Source organism: Callithrix jacchus, chromosome 6, assembly GCF_049354715.1.
Source record: "Callithrix jacchus isolate 240 chromosome 6, calJac240_pri, whole genome shotgun sequence".
Lineage (NCBI taxonomy): Eukaryota > Metazoa > Chordata > Mammalia > Primates > Cebidae > Callithrix > Callithrix jacchus.
The window spans coordinates 69,532,477-69,557,694 of record NC_133507.1 but is presented as its reverse complement, the minus strand read 5'-3'; the positions used below and the strand labels follow the sequence as shown (position 1 = coordinate 69,557,694).

Sequence of the window (25,218 nt, the reverse complement as noted above, 5' to 3'; positions counted from 1 at the left end):
GATATTCCAAATTTGTGCATGTAAGCAGTTCAACTTCAGATACAGTCACAAATGCAGTGTGCTCTCAGGTTTTAGTATTACAAGATCAGGTGTAGCCTGTGGAACTGCATATACAAATTAGTTTCTCTATGAAATAAAACGCAACTGAATACAGAAAATTAAAGTGAATTTCTAATGGTACTCATCAGTCATCTAGCTAAAGATAATACCGTGGAGCTATAGCAGAATAAGTACTAAACAGTAGTTATACACGCACAGCCTTGGCGAAACTGCTCACTTCAATGACTTCTGGCTGGAATGAATCTAACTTCAAAATACCTCAATGTTTCCTGGCTGTCTCTCACATGAAAAACTGGGATAGATATTCTCTATGGCCTCTGTGCTTGCTTTCAAGATTGGGCCTGACCTGTTTTTCATGTTATTTAATAAGGTTCAATTCACTCAATCTATTAACTTCAGTGTATACGTATTTTTGCATAGAAAAAGTGGCAAAAATCTGTGCTTTGGCAAATGGGGCACTCTTTTCTAGTTCTTGTGGATTCTGTGGCAGTTGCTCATTTTAAAGATGCCTCCCCCATTCAGAGATGAGCATGAGTGTCTGCTCTCCCAGCCTGAGTATTTGGGATAAATCTTGTTGATATGGCTAACCCACTTAAGAGATTCCAACAAACAGGTGGCCAGAGTAGCAATTCAAGGCTCCCCCTCCAGACCTGCACCTGACACTAAGTAAGACCTCAACTTTAACCCTTGGGCATGCTTGGGCAGAAGCTGGACAGTGGGGCTTTTAGCTTACGTGGACCAAAGGATCAATGAAGCCTTGCTGATCTGGGATACAGACTGGGAAGTGGAATTACAGATGTATTATGCCAGCTAAGCACACTATGACTAAAATTACAGGGGAGGAAAAATGGAGGAAGATGTATGTGGCTTTTGTTTTTTCTTTTTCCCTGTTTTAACAATTTTATTACCTTCCCCTCAAAGCAAGGTGATGTGGTTTCTAAATTTTGAAACTTTCTCCCTTCTGGCAGGAAGCATGCTACTGGCTGGCTGGAAATCAGATCAGAAGACGAAGACATTTCAATTTCTCCCATATGCTAGCTTGTTAAGGACATAGTAGTGTCCTGGTGTTATAGTATAGTAAAATGTATTCAAAACCAATAAATATTTGTTCTTGCATAGTATGGCTCAAATGTTGTGGTGGGCATGAAAATAAAAGGCTGAGGATATAGCTTCTGCCTTCAAGGAGCTTCCAGTTTAGTGGGACTGACACATGCAAACACGTTGAATTCCATACTACAGGGAGGTGCCCTCGAAGTGATGAACTGGGTCAGAGGAGGTCCTTGCAGGGAGGAGGCAAGCCATGAGCAGAGTCTTGAAGGCTGAGGAAGAGAGAGCCAGGCTAAAAGAAACCAAAGGGATCTGGGCCACTGGATACCATGAGAGTTCAGAAAGCCCAGAGAAATGATGCAGCACAGTGGGTTGGGGATACTGTTTGTAGTTCAGTATTGGAGGAGGATAAGCAGGAAGACAGAGGATGGAGGGAGACAGGACTGCAGAAGTAGGCAAGGACTCCATTCACCTTTGGCCTTCCATGTCATTCCAAAAAACCTCGGTTTTTCCTCCTGAGAGGGGGTGGATTTTTAACAATAAAGTGACATGGAGGTGTATATTTTATCTAAATCTCTCTGGCTACAGTCAGGGAGAATATCTTAGAGAGGTAAGATGAGATAGGGCAGGGAATGAGGAGGCTGATGCAATAGCACAGATGAGAGATGATCCGAAATTAAACTAGGCAATGATAGGAGCACTAGAGGGAGAGGGTAGGTTCTAGAAATAATCAGGAAGAAAAATTTAGGGAATTGAATGATTATTTGTATGTGAGCTACAAAGGACAGAGGAGGTGGTGAAGTCCAGTCCTAAGTTTCTGGCTTGGGTGTCTGGGTAGATACTGGTTCTACTAACTGAGAGCAGGAAAATAGGAGGAAGAGCAGAATTAGATGGCAAGTGAGGTAAGGGGACTTAGGCAGTTTTGGAGAAGATGAATGTAAGGTAACTGAGGCCAGGCAGTCTGAAACTCAGGGGAACAGCCAGGATGAGAGATAAATGAGAGTCAGTGACTATGAATGTAAGTAGTAGTTAAAACCTTGAGAGTAGATAAAATTATCAGAATCCTGAGCCAAAAATGGAATTCAGGGCAACACTAACAATTAGGAGCAGACAGAAGAATCAAGTTTACAAAAGAGAAGGGATCAACACAAGATGGGAAGAAAACAGAGACAGGTATAAAATAAGCCAAGGGAGGACACATTTCACGGATGAGTGAGGGACCAGCAGTCCCAAATACATACAGCAGACAGACACAGGATAAAAAAAAGGGGAAATTCTCCAGATGGGGCAATCAAGAAGTAAGAGTTACAGGTTGAACACCGAGCCCTCAGAATGTGATCTTACTTACAGACAGGGTCATCAAAGTTAAAGTGAGATCACAGGGGTCGGCGGGGTGGCTTCATCAAAGATGGCTAGGGTCTTCCTAAGAAACGGAAATCTAGGCACAGAGACAGATGCACAAAGAGAGAAGGTGCTGTGAGGAAATATGGGGAGAAGATAGCCATCTACAAGCCAAGGAGAGCGGCCTGGAGCAGGTCCTTCCCTCACAGCCCTCAGAAGGAAGCAACCCTACTAACACCTTCATCTTGGACTTCGGACCTCCACAACTCTGAGATGCTAAGTTTCTGTTGTTTAAGCCACCTGGCTTGCCGTACTTTATTATGGCTATCTAGCAAACTAACACTGTAAGTTTACCAAGAGGAATTTCAACTGCACACCAGGGAATGTCAGAATGGAGAAAGCTGAGGCATAAATGGGAAGTAAGGAAGTGAAGACTAAACTTCAAAAGTGTTGACATGAGGTGTTCTAAAGAACCGGAGTGCTTAGTTTAGTTTCTAGATTGCAAAGACTTGAATGATTTCAAACACAAATGGCTATCTTCTTGAATATTTTTGGCATGAAGTAGTCATAGTTTTTGTTCCCCGAATCCTGGGATTTAAAAAACGTCTATTGTAGTTATGTTCACAAGTTTTGTTCCCAGTATTACTTGTTTGCACATTTCCCCCCATCTCCTCACCAATTAGTCTTGCTATGTATCTGTTACTTCAGTAACTGAAAATCCAATTTCTTGGCTTTGCTGAAAAACAAATGAACAAAAGCAAAAGACAGAGACTGAAATTACAGGAGAGGGAGGTAATGATTGGCAGAGCAATGTCTCAATGGGATGAAATCTCAAGGACAGCTTCTAAACCCTTGTCCTTGAGACTTTAAGAAAGGAGCGTGGTAAGACTGGATGTGGGTGTAGGTCCCCTTACTGGGAGGAAGCTGAAGGAGCTACTACCCGGTGATCTCAATTTTATTCATCAAGAAGGAAGTGAAGTCATCCACTTGAGAGCTTTGAAGTGGGTTAGGTATGGGGCAAGTAGGCTGGGGAAAGTGAGAACTGCTGCTAGGAAAGGGAAAGAAAGCCGAGTGAGGACTGGTGGTGCTGAGCAACTGGTCAAGCTGAAGACATTTAATTGGTGGTGCCAATCTTTGGCTGCATGGATGTAACAGGACTTGTGTGGGTGAATTATGCAGGATTAATCGAGGTTCAGCATTCTGAACCTGGACATTAGTGTAACCAAGGGATGGGGTGCAAGAAAAAGGAGAATCCCACTTAAGAAATGATTTTAACACTAAAAAATGGAGGCCAGATTTAGTAGGAAAGAGAAACAGGTAAAGCAGGATGAACAAACAGTGGAATGAGAAGGATGACCTTGGAATGAAAAACCTAGGAGTATGGTATTCTTGGTAATAACAACACAAAGTAAAACCATGGGAGAAAGTGGCTAAGGTGGAGTGGACATAAAAGCCATAGGAGCTGAGGTCCAAGCACTGCTGAGATAGAAGGGTACATTGCTCAATGGATATGATTGAATGAAGGGAGGTTACTGAGGATGGTGATAAGATGGCTTAGAAGCTGGCTACTGTATCAAAAGAGGAGTGAACTGCACAACACCTTACAAGTCAGCTCCTTACCACTGCTTCCGTTCATCTTTAAGCATCCAATCCCTAGGGAGAGGTGATTTTTTAAGTCTTATTTGTAAATCCAACAAAATGCATCTTAGCAAAATGAGGGGTTTTTGTTCTATGAAGAGTCAACATGTGCTAAAGTTATACATACATCATATAGAAGACTACTGATAAAGTTTTAGACAAACAACATACCAGAAACTCCTGGTGGTGTCTTAATAAATTTTCCATTAAAATGACCAATAACAGCTTCGCATTTTTCTGTTGATTCCATCCTATTTATACATAAAAATAGAATACATAAATATTTAAAGATCTCTTAGCTTTCATCTTGTTCTGTGCATGCATAAACAGTCTTATAGGTTTTTTGGATGCAAATGAAACCTAGTAAAAATGTGAATATGATAAAGCGTTTAGTCTACCTTTTAGCTAAGTGTCGCTTTTGCACTTCTATAGTAAAATGATAACCGATAACCATAGAGTATATTCTGAAGCAAAGCAAGACTCCATTATATCGAGAATGTTTAATACCAAGTATATCAAATGAATAATTTTATTCTAATTGTTGTAAAATTGAAAAATCAATACACAATAGCTTTGTTAGCCATAATACTGAATTGAAGAAACAACAGTTTAAAATACTAGTGCATTTTCTACTTGCTAAAATACTAGTCATTTAAAAATTGTCTTTGCTGTTACAATTCACAAAATGACAGACTAAAAAGTCATGATAACAACCGGTGTCAATGAGAGGGTGTGCTCTGTATGTTTCTTAGATTTGTTTCAGGTTAAAAATTAAATTATTGAAATCAACTGTATACCTTCTTTGTCACCTTGCCTTTGGAAGAGTAAAGGCTGAGTAAAGTCGTACTAACTTTACAACTTATTCTATACACACAGGTGGCTGAAAGTATCTGAGAAACATTGCTAGGAACTTAAATTATTTCAAGTTATTTTTCTTTAATGGAAGAAACGCTGAATAAGCTACTTAAAATGCTCTATACTCCTAGACTACTCAGAGAGTTACACCTTAGTTTTAACAAACAGTGACAGTTTCAAAAAACAATGTAATTTAATTGAATTCTGTCTTTGGATACAGAAATGATACAACTTGATCTGTTTTCAGAACACCCACAGAGGTGACAAGATAATGCTGAGCTATTCAGTGACTCACTTGCGTCATTTTAACCAGTGGAGCATGCACTGAAAATGCTGGCCTTTGTGAGTTACTACTAGTAGGATATTTTCGTTTTATGATAAAATTATCTGACCCAACAGAGCAATGAACTGAAATCCAGCTGAAGCAAGTATTAGCCCCTGCTTCATCATTTGGCAGTTAGGTAACAACGGAAAAGTTCCCTTCTTGTCTCAATTTTCTCATATATAAAACAACATGTAATAATAATACTTTGTTGCTATATCACATGTGATATAGCATGTGATTGTCATTTGTGTATAAAAGTAAACTCTCAGAAATTTTTCCTATAAAATCAAAGTCAATACCTTAAAATATGTACATATTATTTGTTATTGCACAGTATTAATGTTTCTAATTAATGCATCATATAAAAATCAGCTTTTATACATGGGCTTTTGGATTAGAATTCTGATAAAAATCATAGCTCTATTTATTATTTTTCCACCAGAAACCAAAATAACCACTACTCCGAAGTTTCTTTTTTTCTGTGGAGTAACGGATAAAAATTAGATGGAAGGAGTGAGGGCACTTTAGTTACACCTAGACTTTTTTTTTGAGAGACAGGGTCTGTTACCAAGGGTAGAGTGCCGTTGCATCATCATGGCTCACTGTATCCTCCAACTCCTGGGCTCAATCACTCCTTCTGCCTCAGCTTCCCATGTAGCTGGGACTACAGGTATATGCCATCATTCCTGGCTACTTTTTTAACTTTTTGTAGAGTCAGGGTCTTTCTATGTTGCCCAAGCTGGTCTCAAACTCTTGGGCTCAAGCAATCCTCTCACCTTGGCCCCCCCTCCCAAGTGTTGGGATTTATAGGCGTGACCCACTGCGTGCAGCCGCAGATTTTCTTTCTTTCTATTTTTTTTTTTTTGAGACTAAGTCTTGCTCTATTGCCCAGGCTGGAGGGCAACGGTGTAATCTTGGCTCACTACAACCTCCATTCCCCAGGTTCAAGTGATTCTCATGCCTCAGCCTCCCAAGTAGTTGGGATTATAGGCACCTGCCACCACCACGTCCAGCTAATTTTTGTATTTTTAGTAGACAGGGTTTCGCCACATTGGCCAGGCTGGTTTTGAACTCCTGACCTCAAGTAATCTGCCCGCCTGGCCTCCCAAAGTGCTGGGATTACAGGCATGAACCACCATGCCTGGCCTAGATTTTATTTCTTTAAAAAAAGATCTGAAACAGAAATTATAAAATGTTAATATTTGTCAAATCTGTGTGGTGGTTACACAGGTATCATGTCCTTGTTTTACTTTCTGAATATTTTAAATATTTCTTTTAAAACCTAACTCATTTACTTTATTGATGAATTGAATTTCCATCTAATAAGAAAAAACAAACAGATTTATCTATGAAATTTAGGAGACTGCTATTTTTAAAAAGTTAGAAGCATCCTGATCTAAGGATATACACACATTCAGAACTTTTTGCTCATGTGATAGCTCCTTTCCATGAGGCTCCAAATATTTTGTGTGCTCAGCTTTATGAATTCTAATGAACAATGCAAAAGATCTGGAAAAATGCAGTCCAGAATTTACATGTAATTTAAGTTCATGGTGCAACTGCTCCCATAACCCTAGCTTACACTCTCTTTTCTTGGTCATTTTTAATTTTCCAAGATAACTTGGCAAAGCTATTGCTGTTGACATAATAAAGACAGGGCAACGGGCTTACCTAGCAAAGCCAACACCACGACTTGTACCACTGGAATCACGCAGTATCCTTGTAGAAATAACCTGTCCAAATGGTTTGAGCATATTTTCCAGTTCTTGCTCATCCATGGAGAGTGGCAAATTAGAAATGTACAGGTTGGTAGGATCTTGTTCCTGTTGCTAAAAGAGAAGAGAGTGTTGTTCATTAATTTCCAATAATTAATTAAAGGTGAGATATTTATGTTAATACACCTATTTTTATTAGCTACTTTCATTGCGCAGGTCTTTTTAAAGTACTAAGTAAGACCATGGGAACTACAGAACACCAAAGTCACCCTGGACACTTGAAAACAGTGTCTGAAGCTTGGACAATTTGTACAGGCCAGACATGATCCCACCAAGCTCTTGTGAGCAGATCTGAAAATGGCACTACTGAGTTGGAGTGGATGCCCTCATGGAACCACAACTCTCAGCTGTTTGCAGTATTTCTAAAAATAACCGACCTCTCCTCCACTGTTATTTTTAGGAGTCCATTTCAGGCACACTATTGCTCAGGAAGCTATTATTGCTAATAATTCAATTTAGAGATATATGAAGGATTCTGGACCAAGTCATCTAGAGTCCAACAGGGACTCTGCCCAAATTCCCATCCTCTGCTCTATGGCAAAGTTCATACCAGTTTTGAGTAATGATCACCAATAGTAAAAACAGCTAATTTAACAAAAACAAGAAATCACAAAGCCATATACAATAGTCTGTTCTGAGTAGGGCAAATTTTAGACTCTTGGAAAAGCTAAACTCAAGAGTAGATAGGGGAGAAAATACTTTGTTCAGAGGACACAGCATTGACTTGGGACCCATGGATCAAACAGAAGTCAAGAGGCTTGCAAAAGGCTATCTAAAAGGTTTGATTTTGTCAGTCTCTGCTGCTTCAAGTTTCCTACTTAAGCAGTGCTGAAAGCAAGAATAATTACGTAAAAATGTTCTTGAAGTCTTGTGTTTTATCTTTAAAAAAAGTAATGTACATTTTGCAATCTACTTCCTAAGTTTACCTTAATAGAGAAACAATGTTTTGGACCTAATACCAGTAAGTAACACTGATACTCCAGGAAGATAAGCCATGTTTATCTTGTTATATCATGCAGTCATGAGCTGCATAATGACATTTCAGTTAATGGCAGATGGCATATATGATGGTGGTCCTGTAACAGAAATGAAAACTTCCTATCACCTGGTGATATCTTGATGATCCTGACTCTGTGTAGCCCTGGCTAATGTGTGTGTTGGTATCTTAATTTTTTACAAAAAAGTTTAGAAAGTAATAATACATTCTAAAATAGAAAAATGCTTATAGAATAGAGGTATAAAGAAAATATTTTTTTGTACAGTTGTACAATGTATTTTAAGCTAAGTATTAAAAAATCAAGAAGTTAAATTTAAAAGTTTATAAAGTAAAAAAAATTAAAATAAGCCAGTTTATTAAAGAAATAAATTTTTAAAAATAAATTTAATGCAGTCTAAGTGTACAGTGTTTATAAAGTCTACAGCAGTATAATGTCCTATGCCTTCCCATTCACTCATCACTCACTCACTGACTCACCCAGAACAACCTCCAGTCCTCTAAGCTCCAGACATGGTAAGTGCCCTATAAGGGTGCACCATTTTTATCTTTTATACCATATTTTTACTGTACCTTTTCTATGTTTAGATACACAAATATTTATTATTATATTGTAACTGCTGACAGCATTCAGAACGGTAAGAGGTTGTACAGGATAGTAGCCTAAGAGCAAGAGGCTATACCACATAGCCTGGGTGGAGAGCAGGCTACACCATCTGGGTTTGTCTAATTGTACTCTATGATGTGCACATGATGACAAAATCACCTAAAAATGCATTCGCCAGACTGTATCCCCATCATTAAGCAACACGTGATTGTACTCCGGTAGGTGATGGGGAAATGGGAGGAGAAACTGCAGTCTGAAAGCTACATCTTGAAAAATAAGGAGATTTCAGAGGCATGGAAGCAGGGGAATGATATGATCAAACCCATCTTAGATTTGATTTTAGGTTCTATCTTTTAATAAAGATAGGGACCCTTAATTGAAGGGCACTAAGACACCCTTTGGACAGAGATGTGGTATAAAAAATGTTACAGAAGAAACACGTATCAAAATATTGTGAGGCTAGGCACAATGGCTCATGCTTGTAAATCCCAGTATAAGCCAAGGTGTGAGGATTGCTTGGGACCAGGAGTTTGAGACCAGCCTAGGCAACACAGTGAGATCTCATCTCTTTAAAAAAAAAAAAAAATTAACCAGGTGTAGTGGTACACACCTGTAGTCCTAGTTATTTGGGAGGCTGAGGCAGGAGGATTGGTTGAGCCCTGGAGTTCAAGGTTGGAGTGAGTTGTGATCACACTACTGCACTCCAGCCTGGGTAATAGAATAAGACTATTTCTCTGTCTCTCTTTCTCTCTTTACACACACACACACACACACACACACACACACACATACACAAACACATATATATATATATGGAGTGAACTTTCTTTTAAAATTACAATTAGGAAAATCTAAATGTCATATTTAAGAATGTTCACAGGAGAATTTATTATGTGTGAAGAATTTTTAGAAGGGGATCGACAATGTAGGCACTAAATCTGTGTTTCAGTTGCTTCTGTTATTAAAATATTATTTAAAATATTACACATGCTTTAAATTTTTGATTCAACTTGAAAGTATACTGATGAGGAAATAATATTAAAAAGTGCTAAAAAATCAGAATCCAGAAAGAAACTGTGCTCTTAACCCACGCTTTGATATAGTGAAACAGTGTAGACTAATGCAGGTAATTATTTTCTATCATGTTAATGCATTTGTTTTCAGTAGCCACAGCCCTGTCAGTTAAAAACCTAATTTCATTTGGGATGATCCTTAGGGCTAACATTATTTACATTTCTTTTCAAATGGTCAACATACCTTGCAAACACATTGCCCACAAAGTTGTAATAACTAAAAAAAAAAAAAAAGAATGGGAAGAAACTCCAAGCTGGCAGCACATGCCACAAAATAATAAAATGTGTGTGAATTCTTCTTCTTTTTTTTTTTTTTTAAATCCTTTCTTTTCATGGGTGTTTTTTTCTTTTCCTTTTAAATTTCACTTTTTAGTTTTTGTCCAAAGAAACTCCAAGCTGGCAGCACACGCCACAAAATAAGAAAGTGTCCATGAAATTCTTTTCTTTTTTAAATACCTTCTTCTCATGTTTTTTTTTTTCTCTTTAAATTTTACTTTCTTTTTAGTTTTTGTCCATGCATTCTTATAACCACACATTCACTGTGAACAGGACATATAATACTTTTAGTATGTTTAAAATCAGTGACAACCATAACTGGTTTATTATTTACAATGCTATGTCTGAAAAAAAAAAAAAACAAAAAAACACTTATTCTTTCAATTACAGGTGACCAAACATAAAAATGGTGTCACAGGCCTCCTTTGTCCCTAGGAATGGAAGGGGTTCAAAGGCTTCCATTAACAAGTTTGGGGGGGGAAGGGAGAAACAGCGGGGAGTGGGGAGCTGGGGAGACATAGCATGGGGAGAAATGCCAGATATAGGTGATGGGGAGGAAGGCAGCAAATAACACTGCTGTGTGTGTACCTATGCAACAATCTTGCATGTTCTTCACATGTACCCCAAAACCTAAAATGCAATTAAAAAAAAAAAAACAAGTAGAAAACTAGATCCCACATTGGCCATGAGAGGGATAAACAGCTACCAATGTTCACGTGAGTAGAAAAGCCAGGCTCAGAAGTCCCACAAAGCATAAAGCACTCAGTCATCATTCGAAAGAAATTAACAAAAACCTCCCCATACATGTGGTATGGTTCCTAAAATGCAAGAATGGGGACTTGGCAGAAAGAGCAGACACCTGACTTCTCCTGTACAGAATAGGTTTACCAACCAGCAGATAGCCACTCACTGGCATGTGACTGCAAATTGCTCAGAGTATGGTGGAGCTCTGCATGGAGGGGGGACTGCATTCCTGCTTGTTTGACCGCCTATTTATTGAAAAAAATGTGTAAACTTCCTAAAAGCCAAACAACATACGAGGATCTGCTGACGCTTGTTAGGCCAAAGGAGGAACTGAATGACCTACAGAAGTCACTATGTCAATAGATATAAACAATCCCCATTTGAGATTTCTGTTTCTCTGTCTTTGTAGCTCATTATCTGCGTTTCTTTTCTTTTTATATAATCTGAGTCGTCTATTTGAAAGATGCACACATTTGTAACATTTGCCTAGTTTAACATAAACAGGTTTTCCAAAAGGCCCAAGGCCATTACTGTTGGTTAAGTTTCATCAGCGTACTAGATGGGTATAATTTTTAACTGTCCCTTTCTTAATACTCAATAGCTGCCCAAACTTAGAAAAAAGTTATTTTCTCAATTAATTTCTTTGATCATCAATTAAACAAATACTTAAAACCTACCATATGGCAGGTACCAAGCAAAGCACTGAAAACTAAAACACGAATAAAAAACAATCACTGGTCTCTAATGCTCACAATTTGCAGTTTTGCAATTTAGTTTTAAATATTTGTGGGGTTCTTTTTCAACTCAGGTAGCCAGTATTTCAAACAATATTATATTTCTGCACCTATCCTCTAAGTGATTGCCCTTTTTTTTTTTTTCTGATTATGTAAGGATGATAGGGAGGGGACCCATCACTTTCCACTTTCCTCTAGTGAAAGGCATATGGAAATACGAGTTTTTGGCACATTCTAGTATACTGATTAGTTCACTAGAGGAAAGTGGAAAGTGATGGGTTCCCTCCCTATCATCCAAGCACAGGAGATGGACTAAAATTCCTTTTAAAAATCATCTCCCCACTGGGTGTGGTGGCTCATGCTTATAATCCCAGCACTTTGGGAGGCCCAGGCAGGTGGTCTGCTTGACCTCATGAGTTCAAGACCAGCCTGGCAACATGGCAAACCTGGTCTCTGCAAAAAATACAAAAATTAGCCAGGTGTGGTGGTATGTGCCTGTAGTCCCAGCTACTCAGAAATCTGAGGGTAGGAGGATCACTTGAAACTGGGAGGCGCAGGTTGCAGTTAGCCAAGATCACCCCACTGCACTACAGCCTGGGTGACAGAGCTAGATCTTGTCTCAAAAAACAAAACAAAAAAATCTGTCTCCCTGAAAGAATGTGTGGCAGGTGCTCCTTTATCCAGACAGCATAAAGGGGCTAAGTCAGGTCTAGATACTCAGACTCATGGTTCTATGCTATATAGAACAATAAACCCACTGACATTTAAAATATCTTTTGTAACTTTAATGATATAATAAAAAAGAAATCAGGTCTAGGAGTTTCCAGTCATTCTACAGAGACCTAAAGAAATTCACAATATGCAGAATATTGGCACCTGGTCAGTAACTCTGAACCTGAATACTTGTCCTCACCACAGATGATGGAGGAAGGGGTCCTTTTCCCTGGCCAATTCATAATATCAAGCTTCCTAAAGAGGTCTTTGAACAGTGCTCATTTTCAACTTAGGGAAAAGCTACTACTTGAAGAGCACTGTAGACACAACATATAGTGCCAATCCATACCCAGTCCAGTTTTGAATAAATGCATTATAAAGCCTTCTTCAAAACAGTGTATATTTAATATTCTATGCTGCTTAATATTACAGGCATTGGAACTGATTCCTAGGTAAGTGTTCAGGGGCCACTATGAATGAAGCCTCTACATTCTTTTTTTTTTTTCTTTAATTGCATTTTAGGTTTTGCTAAAATACAACCCTTTTTAATTCTGTTTCAGCAGAGACCACAAAACACTGAGTGTCAGGCTCCAATATTCCAGAGTGAGAAACTAGACCACCTAAAGATAGCCTACAAGGAACTGGCTGAGAACTGGTTTGGGACACTTAACTGACCACCCACCTCCTATCTGTGTGTAAGAAACTGGAGAGACTGAGAGTGAGCATTTATTGGTAGGGAAATGCTGAGGTGTTCCAAGTCTCAACAACTGAACCACTTTCCTCTTACTGTCAGTCAAGCAAGAGGGGCAACCACTCAGGGAGCTTAATTTGAGTTTCAAGAAGCTGAGTGGCTACAACAGACTGATGTCCAACTTAAAATCTAAGGATCTTCAAGGAGAAAGGCTGAAGGGCCGACAAGTGTGACTGGGAAGTAACTCTCTCTTAGCGATGACTAGCAAAGGTACATCAGATGTGGGCCACACAGAGATGGCCCAGGGTTGTGTTAGATCCTCCTAAGAAGGCTGCTTTGAGGGGCAAAGAAATCCCAGCAGAAAGAGGCTGAAGATAGACCATCAGATTATCAGGAGCTGAGCATGTCAACCTGAGGACATGTATTCTTTCACTTCAAGGAGCTTTAGGACAAAGATCTATCTGGGGAAGTGGGGATGGAGTTGGTTAAAGATCTCAGAAAACCAAAGCATTCCATGAGAGAAAGCATCAGCATGCTGCCTGGCTAAAATCAACATCAGATGACCTCTTTGTCAGGTCATCCATTTCCAGCACACCAACCCTGCAGGGGTTAAATGAAGCCACGGCTAGTGAGCTGAAGGAAGAGTGGGAAAAACAAACTTTTGAAATAGGAAAGAAATTAATCGTGTGCTCATCTCACTATAAACTTGCTACTTGGCGCAGACCTAATCCAGGGAAGGGAGAAGCTTCAGCTGAAGATTTACTACATGATACTCAAAATTTTTGTCAAATAAACAGTATTGGAGTATTAAATTATAAGCATCACATACTTAACATCATAATCTGTTCCTGAAAATGAGAAATTCAGCATCAAAATGATAACTGAGAGTCTATTTTACTTTATGTCAAATAGGGAAAATTTATAATGTATTACACATCAGTCATAATCCTCAACCAAGTTGTCTAAAATGTAACTATTTTGTTTTCCTATTTTTCTATAATTCCCTACAATGCAACTAAATACAGTCATTACATCTGTCTCTTTGTGTGTGCGCATACATATAACAAATGGTTCTGTTGGGATGGAGACACGGCTTCCTGATCACCAAATAATCAATATGGTTGTCAGCCAACAATTGCTTTTCAGTCTATGATCTCTCTCTCAGCACCAACAATATCCAAGACACACATCCCTTATATTGACTCTCAGCAGTTTTAAAAACATCTACACGAGTCTGACATTCTACAAACTGTATTTGCTAAGCAACTTGAGACTGTTCACATATGTCTTGTTAAAAGTATTGTACTGAGGTTGGACAATGTAAATATAGACAGAAATGATTGAAAATGTATTGAAACGTATGTATGCTTTATGGAGTTTGGCTATGAAAAATTGAGGCATTCTACTGAAAACAAAAAAAAATCAACAAGAAACACCTGAAACAAAAGAAGCTGGGGGAACTTCTTGAAATAATGACAGTGTCTGGAGAAGTGAGACTTGCCCAGGATTTTATCCAAAAGCAAGGAGCTTTAGTGAGTGCATTATTAATAAATGAGCAGTGGAGGAAAAGAAGAAAGTTATTTTATGAGTGTGCCCTAAGAGTCTTGCTTATACAGCACCTGGGTACCCATTGTTTACAGAACCAGATTAAACATTCTGCAAATCATTATGCAACACAGGTATCATATAGTCACAAAAAACATATTTAAAACCTCATAATCACTGTCTTTCAATAATGTCAGAGGGAAGCTCTAAATGATGGTCAAACAATCTGAAAATCATGGTGCTCAATATTTACTGAGGCAAGGTGCAGTGGCTCATGCCTGTAATCCCAGAACTTTAGGAGGCTGAGGCAGGTGGAACATTTGAGGCCAGGAGTTCGACACCAGCCTAACCAATATGGCGAAACCTTGCCTTTACTAAAAATACAAAAATTATCTGGGTGTGGTGACAGGTGCCTGAAGTCTCAGCTATTTGGGAGTCTGAGGCAGGAGAATTGCTTGAACCTGGTGGGAGGAGGTTGCAATGAACCAAGATTGTGCTACTGCACTCCAGCGAAGATTGTGCTACTGCACTCCAGCCAAGATTGTGCTACTGCACTCCAGCCTGTCTCAAAAAAAAAAAAAAAAGTGTGACACACACACACACACACACACACACGTATATACACACATACATACAGTTTCTGTTTATTTACACACACACATACATATAGTTTCTGTTTATTTTAACTTCTTACTTTGGAGTTTAAGAAAATCTTAAGTAAGTCAACTCAATGTAAAGTTTTAAAAATATTAAATGGCAATGTCTACTTCCATACTACCATTCAGATGTAGCAGAAGATAGTAGTATAAAATTACTTTCCTCTTTACTTCAAGAAGCCAGATAATATAGAAGTATTGCTTTTTTAAAAAGAATACTCAAAATATCAAACTGCTGAGTTTCAGGCTTGAAAATATTTTCTGTAGCAACTGAAGGACTCAAATTTTTATTACATAATTACACAGATGTCTTAATAACTGCACTGTACGAAGTAGGTATAGGATGTAACCCAAACTTACATTTGGATAATAAAGACTGGGACATAAATATCAGTTTATTCAACAGAGACTCCTAAATGTGTTTGGTGGATAATGGAACCTATATTATAGAATATAAACACTTAAGAGATGCATGCCATTCCAAGGGTGACTCTCCTCTTTGAGCCTTAGCTCTTCTTAATAAAAAGGCCATGCCCATTTGAAAGTGGGGTTGGGGGTGGATGCACCAGACAATCTAAGGTCCCTCAAGCTTTAGAATTATGACTGCACCTGAACTAGGGATTTAGATCATGTAAAGCCAGCTTCTTCAAGGCCATCAAGTCTATCTAAGGCATCATTACTTTTGGAAGAGGGACTGAGCATCTTTAACTTTCAGGACAAACCTAATGCAAAGAGAAAGCCACAATGACTGGCTGGTCAACTCCATTTACATTCAGAAACTGTGATATTCTAAGTCAAAACTGTAGAGGGAAACTACCATAACATGAAAGTTTTCAAGGAAAATGTATCTTATCATAACTAATATCCATGTGTGCTGTGCTAAAATACATATTAAGCATGAAACATGGTCTCCCATTTTATACTCCCCTAACATTCAGGTATATTCCTCACCTGAAGACATTTTCAACAATATTGGTCATCTAAAATATGCTAAAAGTTCATTAGAAATAAGTCTTGAATAAAGTCATTATAGAACTACTAAAAAGTAGATTTATATCTCATCAATAATCAATATCTAAAAATGTCTCATTACTGTACAAAAAACTAGCATCTGTAACTTACATTTGTGTTAAAACTACTTGTTTTAATAGTTGTATAATGCACCAGTTATATATAGTTTTGAAATGGAACATGCTATACACAATTATCTTTTGAAACATGTCTAGAAGTGTATACATTTCTTAAGCATTGACATTTAATTTTTTTTTTTAAACAGGACAGATCTTAAAGACTCACAAATACCTGATTATCTGAGAAAATCTGCTATTTCTCAATTTACTTATGGGGTTACATAATTTACTATGTAAATTTTATATATTTATAAATCCTCCTCCATGGGTTAAGTTATGAAGAACAGTCCTCTGCACAATAGTGACTGTAGAGGCTGCGGAGGCATAGGACAAGTGTCCAGAAGGAGCTGTGCTGAGTGGGATGAAGGAGAGAGAATAAGGATGCGACAGAAAAAGCAGACCTGTCAGGCTTCACAACCAAAGCTGTGGAACAGAGAAGCCATTGCCGGCTCTCAACTCACCTTTGCCATTTGAGCTTGAACCCCACTGGCCTTCAGGGCAGACACAGCTTTTTGAGCTGCGGCAGGGCTGTCAAAGTCCACAAAACCGTAACCTGAAATGCAAAACACACTTAGTATTTAAGTTATTATTCTGTGGTTAGGTAAAGGGTAAATGAATGGCTCTACTTTGTTTCTGGTGCAGGCAAGAGAGATGAAAATGTCCTGAGGGAGCTCAGGCATTAGCAGCTGCAGGGCAGCGGCCTCCTGGGCTCTTCTTCCCTGTCATCTATCACCAGCCAGACAAGCCTCCCTTCCGAGGGAGTCGGGGGCTAAAGAACCAGTGTTTCCCTACTCAAGGTCATAGATATCCTGTAGTTACTGGGAAAAAAAATGACATCTAAATTGCCAACCAAGGTTAAAAAAAAAGAAATTTTTAAAAAAGGAAGAAAAAAAAATCAACTTCAGAGAAACAGCATTTTAATGATTCAGTAAGAAAGACGGAGCCATCCTACAGAGTTTACAAATGACAGAAACAAAAATTATGCTTATTTAGTAAACTTTTAAAAATTAGAATAAGTACAACTTTTAGATGCTGCAAATATAATCTATGAAAATTAGAGTAAGTACAACTATTAGACACCCCAAACATAAAATAATCAAAATTTTAGGACTTGGTTAAAGACATCATACTTATTTTCTTAAAATACAGCTCATCACACCCTTTCAAAATAAAGAAGAGCTAGGAAAAATGCCTCAAGACACCAAAATACATTTCGGCAGTTCACATTATTAAAGTTTAAATACAAAACATAACAAAAAAACACATAACCTCCTAGAGACTCTGGTTCAACGTTTCTTTATCCATAGCTTCATAAACATTTTTAATGTGCTGGTCATCTGCCTTCATAAGTATATGAATGATGTCTAGCAGAGAAAACTACTAACAAGCAATAAAAGAGAAAAACTAGGCAAAGAATAGGACTTAACACAGCCTAAGCACTAATAGCTTCATGAATCTCAACAGATCCCAGGAGTATCACTGGATCAAAATAGGGAATCACAGACTTTCCTCTGTGATAATTGTTAAGTTATTGAGAAAAGGGTCAAGTTATATTTAATACACTAAAGAAACAAGGTACCAGGCAAAATACCAGGACCTTTCTTGGAACTCAAACTAATTTTAAATGAGTAAGAATATTTAAAAAAAAAAAAAGTGACATTGCAAGGTTGTTTAGAAGAGGAGCCAGCCCTATCATTTACTTACAGGAATATTATAAAGTAGTAATAATTTAGATAGTATGATCTAGTGTCAAAGTCAATATCAATAAAGTCAAACAGAAAGCTCAGACACAAAACAAAGTCAGTTTTACAGTATTAGTACCAAAAATATTGCCTGGTAACGAAATAAGTTATAATGAGATGGAGCAGACTATTGACTACAGGAATAGATGTTTCAGGAGAGATGAACGTTAACGCTGAAACAAGCAGCAGCTTCCTTATATTAACTTGGCATTGGGCTGAAACAAGGCTTAATTTGATTTAGACAGTAGAGAAGAAGCCAGTTTGGAAAGCAAAAGGAAGAGGTTGATCTAGGTAAAACAGAGAATGCTACTCAACTGCCAGGTTATCAACTAGGTTAAACCTATCTTGGATGTTTTTTTAAGACATCTGTTGTCCATGCTAACATGCAACAACGCTCTGTGGATACACACACACACGCACATACATGCACATACTCTCTCTCTCACATACAGTTTCAGTGAGTCATAAATGAGCACCCAGCTACGATGAAAAAGATACACCTTTTACTGATGGATATTTAAGATTTTTCCTTCAATGTTGCTATTGTCAACAAATTACAATAGACAGATCTCAATTTTGATGTTATTATATTTGAATTTACTATCTACTCGGGTAATATGAGCATTCTTTTATCTATTATTTTCTTATAGAGAAATCCATAATGCTTGTATTTTAGTTAACTTTTCACATCCTTTTCTGGCCTTTCCCAATGCCTACTACACTAGGGCTGTTTCATAACCATTTGCTGAAAACAAACATAATAGTTAAGTATGAAACCTTGTGCGCTTTCATGTTTTCTACCTGTATTACTTTCAAGTAAATAGAAGACTATATAAAATTTAAGTTATGCAGGCTCTATGGATTTGATTATATAAATAGATGTAAAGATGTTTTTGAAGGCAGGGTTCACTAAGTAACATGGTGCCCTCTCACTGAGGCTTCCAGGAGAATTCCTCTCAGATTTCAGGACCAGGAATAGTTACGTTACTCTTGCTTCCTGTGTTTTTCTCTAACATTGTGATGACTGAATCATGGGAAGAGCTATGTGTTCTATTTTCGCCTTGGCCACTAGGAAACACAGGGCCTGATTTGGTAATAACTTAAAGCTGCCCACTTTTACCCTTATTTTTCCTGTTGGTCTAATTCATCCTGAAACTATTTTTGCTCATGTGTGTTAAGTGTTCTGGTCTTACATGTACTTCTGTAAGTATAAATAATTAATCAATCAATTTCATAACCAATCTTCTGTGAGCTTTTTTTTGGTCCTGAACTGCCACATTTACCAGTACTGGAGAGCCTATAAATGCCTTTTGTTGGCTAAACTTTGATTAAAAATTAAAATGTAAAACAGCAACTGAATTGTGAATTTTAAAATTTAACAACTTAGGAAAATGTTATCCTGTCTAATGTTTCCTTTAGATAAATTCTCTTGAGAATACAGGTTCTGAAAATACGTTTTGTGGCAAAAGATGTTCTATAACCCTGTAAGACTTCTCATTCCCATATATAAGGTTCTTTGATCTGTTTAATTTAAAAAATTAGTATATAACACAAGTAGCTTTCATTTATATTAATATTCTATAATGTTTTATGCATTTATTTATATTAATTTATCAATCATCTTTATGCCTACCTATCTATCTATCTATCTATCTATCTATCTATCTATCTATCTATCATGTCAAGTTATCTTGGGTAACATGTTATCTAACTTTATTATGAGCTAAGTTAAGTGTTATTTCTTCTCATTTGTCCTGAAATTACTTTTTTCTCGCTTCTAGGATTTTATAAACCCACTCTTACCCTCTCCACTCACTCACTCACCGCCCCCTCAACCCACCAGATATCTGTTGACACCTATTGCTGGGAGGCTCACGTAAGGCAGAGAGCCCTGGGAGGTTTGTATTACTGCCCCCATACCCAAAAGCAGTGACTCCTAAGAACCACTTTAAAGGAAGGTCTCCAGGAGACTTCTTGTATCTAACATCAGTTCTGAATTAGTCCTACCCTTAGTTAGAAGTCCATAAATTTCTCCACTGTGGACCCTTAACAAATGTTAAGGGTTTGCATTATGACAACATGTTAGATTTAGCATTAGTTTATTTTTACCCATATCTTTTCTAGATCATGTGGAGCACTTGGAGGAATTTTGGCTTCTATATAATAGATTGCTTTGAAGCAGAGTGTAAAATAGCATGGTTTTTAGTTCAGGGGTGTGGTGAAGAATTTAACCTCTGGATCCTTTCTTTTACTTAATTAGGACATCTCTGCTTTTCAACACACTGAGTTGACATATAAGATTTATTTTGGGGTGGGGAAGGAAAAGAGGGGAGGTTAAGTATGGCTAAAACCACTTGGCTACTCTGATTTCTCTCTTGTTTGAAAGTAATGTTGGTGATCTGCTTCCTGTTTTTATGTCTGTAAGGGCCTATTTTTCTTTATAAAACCAAAAGATTTTTTTCTTGTGTCTCAGCTCTCCCAAATCATTTATAAATACTAAATAAGACTAATCTTGGAAACTAAGTATATGCATGTCAGTCTACAATTTGACTCTCCCTAGTTTAATTCATTTAAAATATTTATTGGGTACCACTCTATATAAAGCACATTCTATTCACTGTCCCAAGGCAAAACTGTCTTAATGCACCATATTGATAAAACATGGGCTTAGCTATTTGCCACAATAGCTCCTTTACATTTAGACACTTTGAAGAAGAGACAGAAATACAATGAACCACTTCAAGTTCAGATTAAAGGAAATGCTTGGCTTATAAGGAGAGGCCTCTACCATAGGGTTCATTTATGTTCTCTGCCTTTTTCAGATTGCGCTAAGCCACTGCCCTGTCACTACTACTTAAAAAAATGGGGTCTAATTAATGAGGAGATTTGCCTTCTCTGCCTATTCCTGTCAACTTATTTCAATTCAAGGGGTCAGTAGTTAGATTCAAAGTCAGCTGACTCTATTCTTCCCTTTTCCTAGAAATCACATGGCTATTGTTAAGATGCTGGATCATTAGAAGTCAGAACCACAGAGCATCAGGGCTGCCTACTGTAGACGCCTCCTCTTCCAGCTCATGGGGCTGGATGAGCTCATCCTAATTACATGGAAAACTGAAGGTCAGTGCATCAAATTAATGCAGCAGCATATTTCAAAGGGGTGCATGACCTCCCTTGCCTATTACAATTTGGTCAGTGAAAATGGTTCTCTCCTCCCCGCTGCCAATATTGTCAACAGGCATTCAGCAGAGAACAATTGGGAGTATTGAAACATGTAATTAAGTACTGCTTAAAACTACTCTATTCTAATTAATAGAGCCAATTTGCACAATATGTAATCTTTTCAGTTCTTTAGTACAGTCCAGTGGTTTTCAGTAAGCAGCTCTAATCTCCTCAGGCTCAGGAAAGAAAGCTATTTTCTAACTCTACTCCCCTTTTAAAAGCAAGGGCTAAATGCCAACCAGTATTTTGCATGTTAACTCTACTGGCGTCAAATCTGGAATTCTGGCAAACTGCTAGCTGCTGTTCGGTTTCTAGCCAAAACCTAACCAGGGACAAACATAAGCAATATGCTGACACTGTGCAAGACAGAAACTGGGTGATATATAAGATCTAGTTTCTAAGAAAATGGAGGTGGTTCTGAAACCAAAGATCAGGAATTTAATTCCATCATTTTTCTAAAGTTATCATTTACCAAATAACCAGCCAAGAAAACATACCTTTGCATTTGTTCGTTGTCTTATCCAATATTGCCTTTGTGGAGACTATTTTCCCATATCTGGAAAAAAGAAAAGAGAAAGAAGTTATAAGGAACCCTTATTAATGCCTAAATCCAAAGAACACACATCCTTTTCAAACATCTGCAAACTTTATAGTACAAAATGTTCTTTACTAAGAGACAGGAAATGAGAATTCTAAACTCAAAACTAAAAAAAGGGAATGGCTAGGCCTCTCGTTTAAATTGAGGGATTCCAGTTTGAAGTTCAACTTTGAAGAATCAGGTACTTACCTGACAATCTTAGGGCAGAAATATGGGACGTGAGCTGTATACAAAATATTTTCTTCTAATAACAGTACGTCTGTGGTAAAACACAAAGCCCAACACACGGCTACAGAATTCTCACAGGAAAGTACCATGCTATGACCCGCAGGGCTTTTATGAAATAGTAAACGGTAAAGCTGCTTGCATTATTCTGTTCATTCTGTTCTGTGGACAGCACTGCAAGGCTCCATACTTCCACAGAAGGGCGAATGTGCATGCATACTTTTGTATAACACACCTAATGGTATCAAACAGATCCTTTTTACTGACGACTTTTATAACTGTTCATAAAAACACTTATTTACACCACTTCTAACTCGTTAATAATTATACAGTATACTCACTAACTTGTGTGCATGTGTATGTGTCTAAGAAATGGACAATCAAGAATATAGTGAAGGACATAAGAATCAATCAGGGATTAATCATTAATTTATGAGGTTTCTATGAGAAATATGTTTAAATTCCTTTATATGCCACAGATGCTGGGGAATATAGGAAAAACAAAGAACATTACAATTTAGCACACTGCTACTGAAAATGAAGTGACAGTGTAATGTAAATATGAACCAAACCCACCCTCTCTCCACAGTGACTATTTCAGAAGGAAAAGCGCTGTTATCTATGCTTGCCTTCTAAAAATTGAGGGCAAAAAATTTTGAAAGATAACTTTTAAAAAATTTTCTTAAAAATCAAAGTAAGGACGGGTACAGTGGCTCACACCTGTAATTCCAGAACTTTCGGAGGCCAAGGTGGGTAGATCAGTTGTGGCCAGGAGTTTGAGACCAGCCTGGACAACATGGCGAAACCCCATCTCTACTAAAAACAGAAAAATCAGCTGGGTGTGATGGTGCATTCCTGTAGTACCAGCTACTCAGGAGGCTGAGACAGGAGAATCGCATTAACCCAGGAGGCGGAGGTTGCAGTAAGCCGAGATCGCACCACTGCACTCCAGCCTGGGCAACAGAGTAAGACTCTACCTCAAAAACAAAACAAACAAAACAAATCAGAGTAAGACTCTGGGAAATGCACATAACTTACCTGATGCATCTGCATCTCATATTTCCTCATTTACAGTTGAGATATTAACTTCCTAGATATTAACTTCAAAATTTCCACATGTGCTCTACTTTAACTTTCTCATGATTGATTTTGAGGACTAAAAAGCGTACTAAAAATTTTAGGAAACGGAATTATTTTGTAGCATTTTAAACCATTGTGAATATTACAGACTTGTATTTTATGCATTGAAACAAACTGAAATATACTTATCTAGAAGAAAAAAAAAGGCTTGAGCCACTTTTCTCCTTCAGTTACTCTTCTCTATGTTCACTCCATGTAATCCTGTAATCAAATGATTACTAACTAGGCATGAAAGTAAAGATAATTTCAGGTTCAAATGACAATTACATCTAAGAGGCATAATGCTGCACAAACACCTTCAATTCCCTGTTAAGATTCTGAGCATTTATAACAATATTAAAACAGATCACTAAGCTTACAAAGAAATAATCTGTAAAAATCTACAAATGAGAAAAAGTAAGTTATTTAAAGACAACTTTTTAGCAACCATCTATCTACCTAGGTTATATGCTTGATATCTACCAGCTCCTACTGTATGGGTATTTCACCCATCCAAATCTCCTGTCGGAATATGATTCGCAGCTGAGCATGGTGCTTCATGCCTCTAATCCCAGCACTTTGGAAGGCTGAGGCCAACGGATGGCTTGAGCTCTAGAATTTGAGACCAGTCTGGCCAACATGGCAAAACCCCATCTCTACCCTCTCAAAGCACAAAAATTGACTGGCATGGCGGTGTGGGCCTGTAGTTCCAACTCCTTAGGAGGCTGAGGTGAGAGGGTCACTTTAGCCTGGGAGGCAGAGGTTGCAGTGAGTTGTGAACCTGTCATTGCACTCCAGCCTAGGTGACAGAGTAAGACCATGTCTCAAACAAAACAAAACAAAACAAAACAAAAATCCCAATGCTGGAGATGCAGCTTAATGAGAGGTGTCTGGGTGATGAGGGTGGATCCCTCATGAATGGCTTGGTGACATCCTTGTGGTAGTGAGTAAGTTCTTGCTCTATTATTTCTGGTGACAGCTGGTTGTGCAAAAAGCCTGGTACCTCCCTCCTCTCTTGTTTTCTCTCTTTCTCCATGTGATCTCTGCACACATCTTCTTCCCTTTGCCTTCTGTCAGGAGTGGAAGCTTCCTGAGGCCCTCACAAGCAGCAGCTGCTAGTGCTATGCTTCTTGTACAACCTGGTGAAGCACAAACCAAATAAACCTTTTCTCTTTATAAATTACCGAGCTTCAAGTATTCCTTAATAGGAACACAAAAATGAATGAAGAAACCAGGACTTTCATTTGCACAAGTCCTTGACGAAAGCACTTTTAGATTGTATCCCTGCTTCATACTTTTCCAAAAGCAGGGGAGATGGTAGGTATGATTCCAATTTGGGGTAAGGAGATTGAGTCAGAGAGATTAAGAGACTGCTCGAGCTCTCAGAGTTCAGGGCTTTTTGTACACCAAACAGAAGAAAGGCTATTTCGGAGAAGGAAGGTAAAGGACTGGCTTTCGACACTTCTAGTTCTGCTTTCAACATTTAATGATGGGAAAGACAGGAAAAGGCATGGAGAAAGGGACATGAGGAAGTAGGCCAAGAGAAAAGGCTCGATAATGCTGAAATGCAAGCCACGCCACACCCTCTCTCGGCCTCTTTGCTATGTCTGGCATGAGTCCTCTATGCCAGTGCTCCTCCCTTCTCTGTGGCAGGTACTCTCCATCTCATTCCATCTTTCGTAGCCCTCTTTCAGGGGTTCTTCCCCCATTCAGCTTCCTTTTCTTCCTCCTTAACTGAGTACTTTCATCAAGCTTTATACTTGGTGTTCAACTGTTCTTTCTTTTAGGAGATTCATTCAGTGCAATGGTTTTAATTAATGAATCTCCTCTGTTGCTGCCGAGTTCTTCCTTGTGTGTGTGTGTTTTTTAAAAACTCACCAAAGCTTTAGTTTTTCTCTCTTCCTCTTTCTACTTAAATACCTTAATATTTTATTAGGATTCTTAAATATCTAGTTAAATATTAACGTAGTTAAATATCAAGCCCACTGCTTTTTAAACCCCACCTCCAACAGTATCTCAAGCATGGCTTTCCCTGTCTCTCTCCACTTCTTTTCATTCACTAGCACTGCCCCTCTCCCAATCTCCTACCAAGCTTGGGTTCCTTGTGGCA

At 38.1% G+C, this 25,218-nt stretch overlaps 1 protein-coding gene across 20 annotated transcripts in view; it reads right to left on the bottom strand.

Moving 5' to 3' along the window:
* Positions 1 to 25,218, bottom strand: part of RBMS1 (RNA binding motif single stranded interacting protein 1) — a 215,968-nt gene that overhangs the window by 24,865 nt on the left and 165,885 nt on the right. For all 20 annotated transcript variants that reach the window (XM_017973441.4, XM_017973442.4, XM_017973436.4 and 17 more), the window contains 4 exons: positions 21,664 to 21,722; positions 16,667 to 16,758; positions 6,938 to 7,095; positions 4,258 to 4,337 (listed from right to left, as the gene is read on the bottom strand). In XM_017973441.4, coding sequence (XP_017828930.1) covers positions 4,258 to 4,337; positions 6,938 to 7,095; positions 16,667 to 16,758; positions 21,664 to 21,722 — 389 coding nt within the window. The remainder of the gene's footprint in view (positions 1 to 4,257; positions 4,338 to 6,937; positions 7,096 to 16,666; positions 16,759 to 21,663; positions 21,723 to 25,218) is intronic.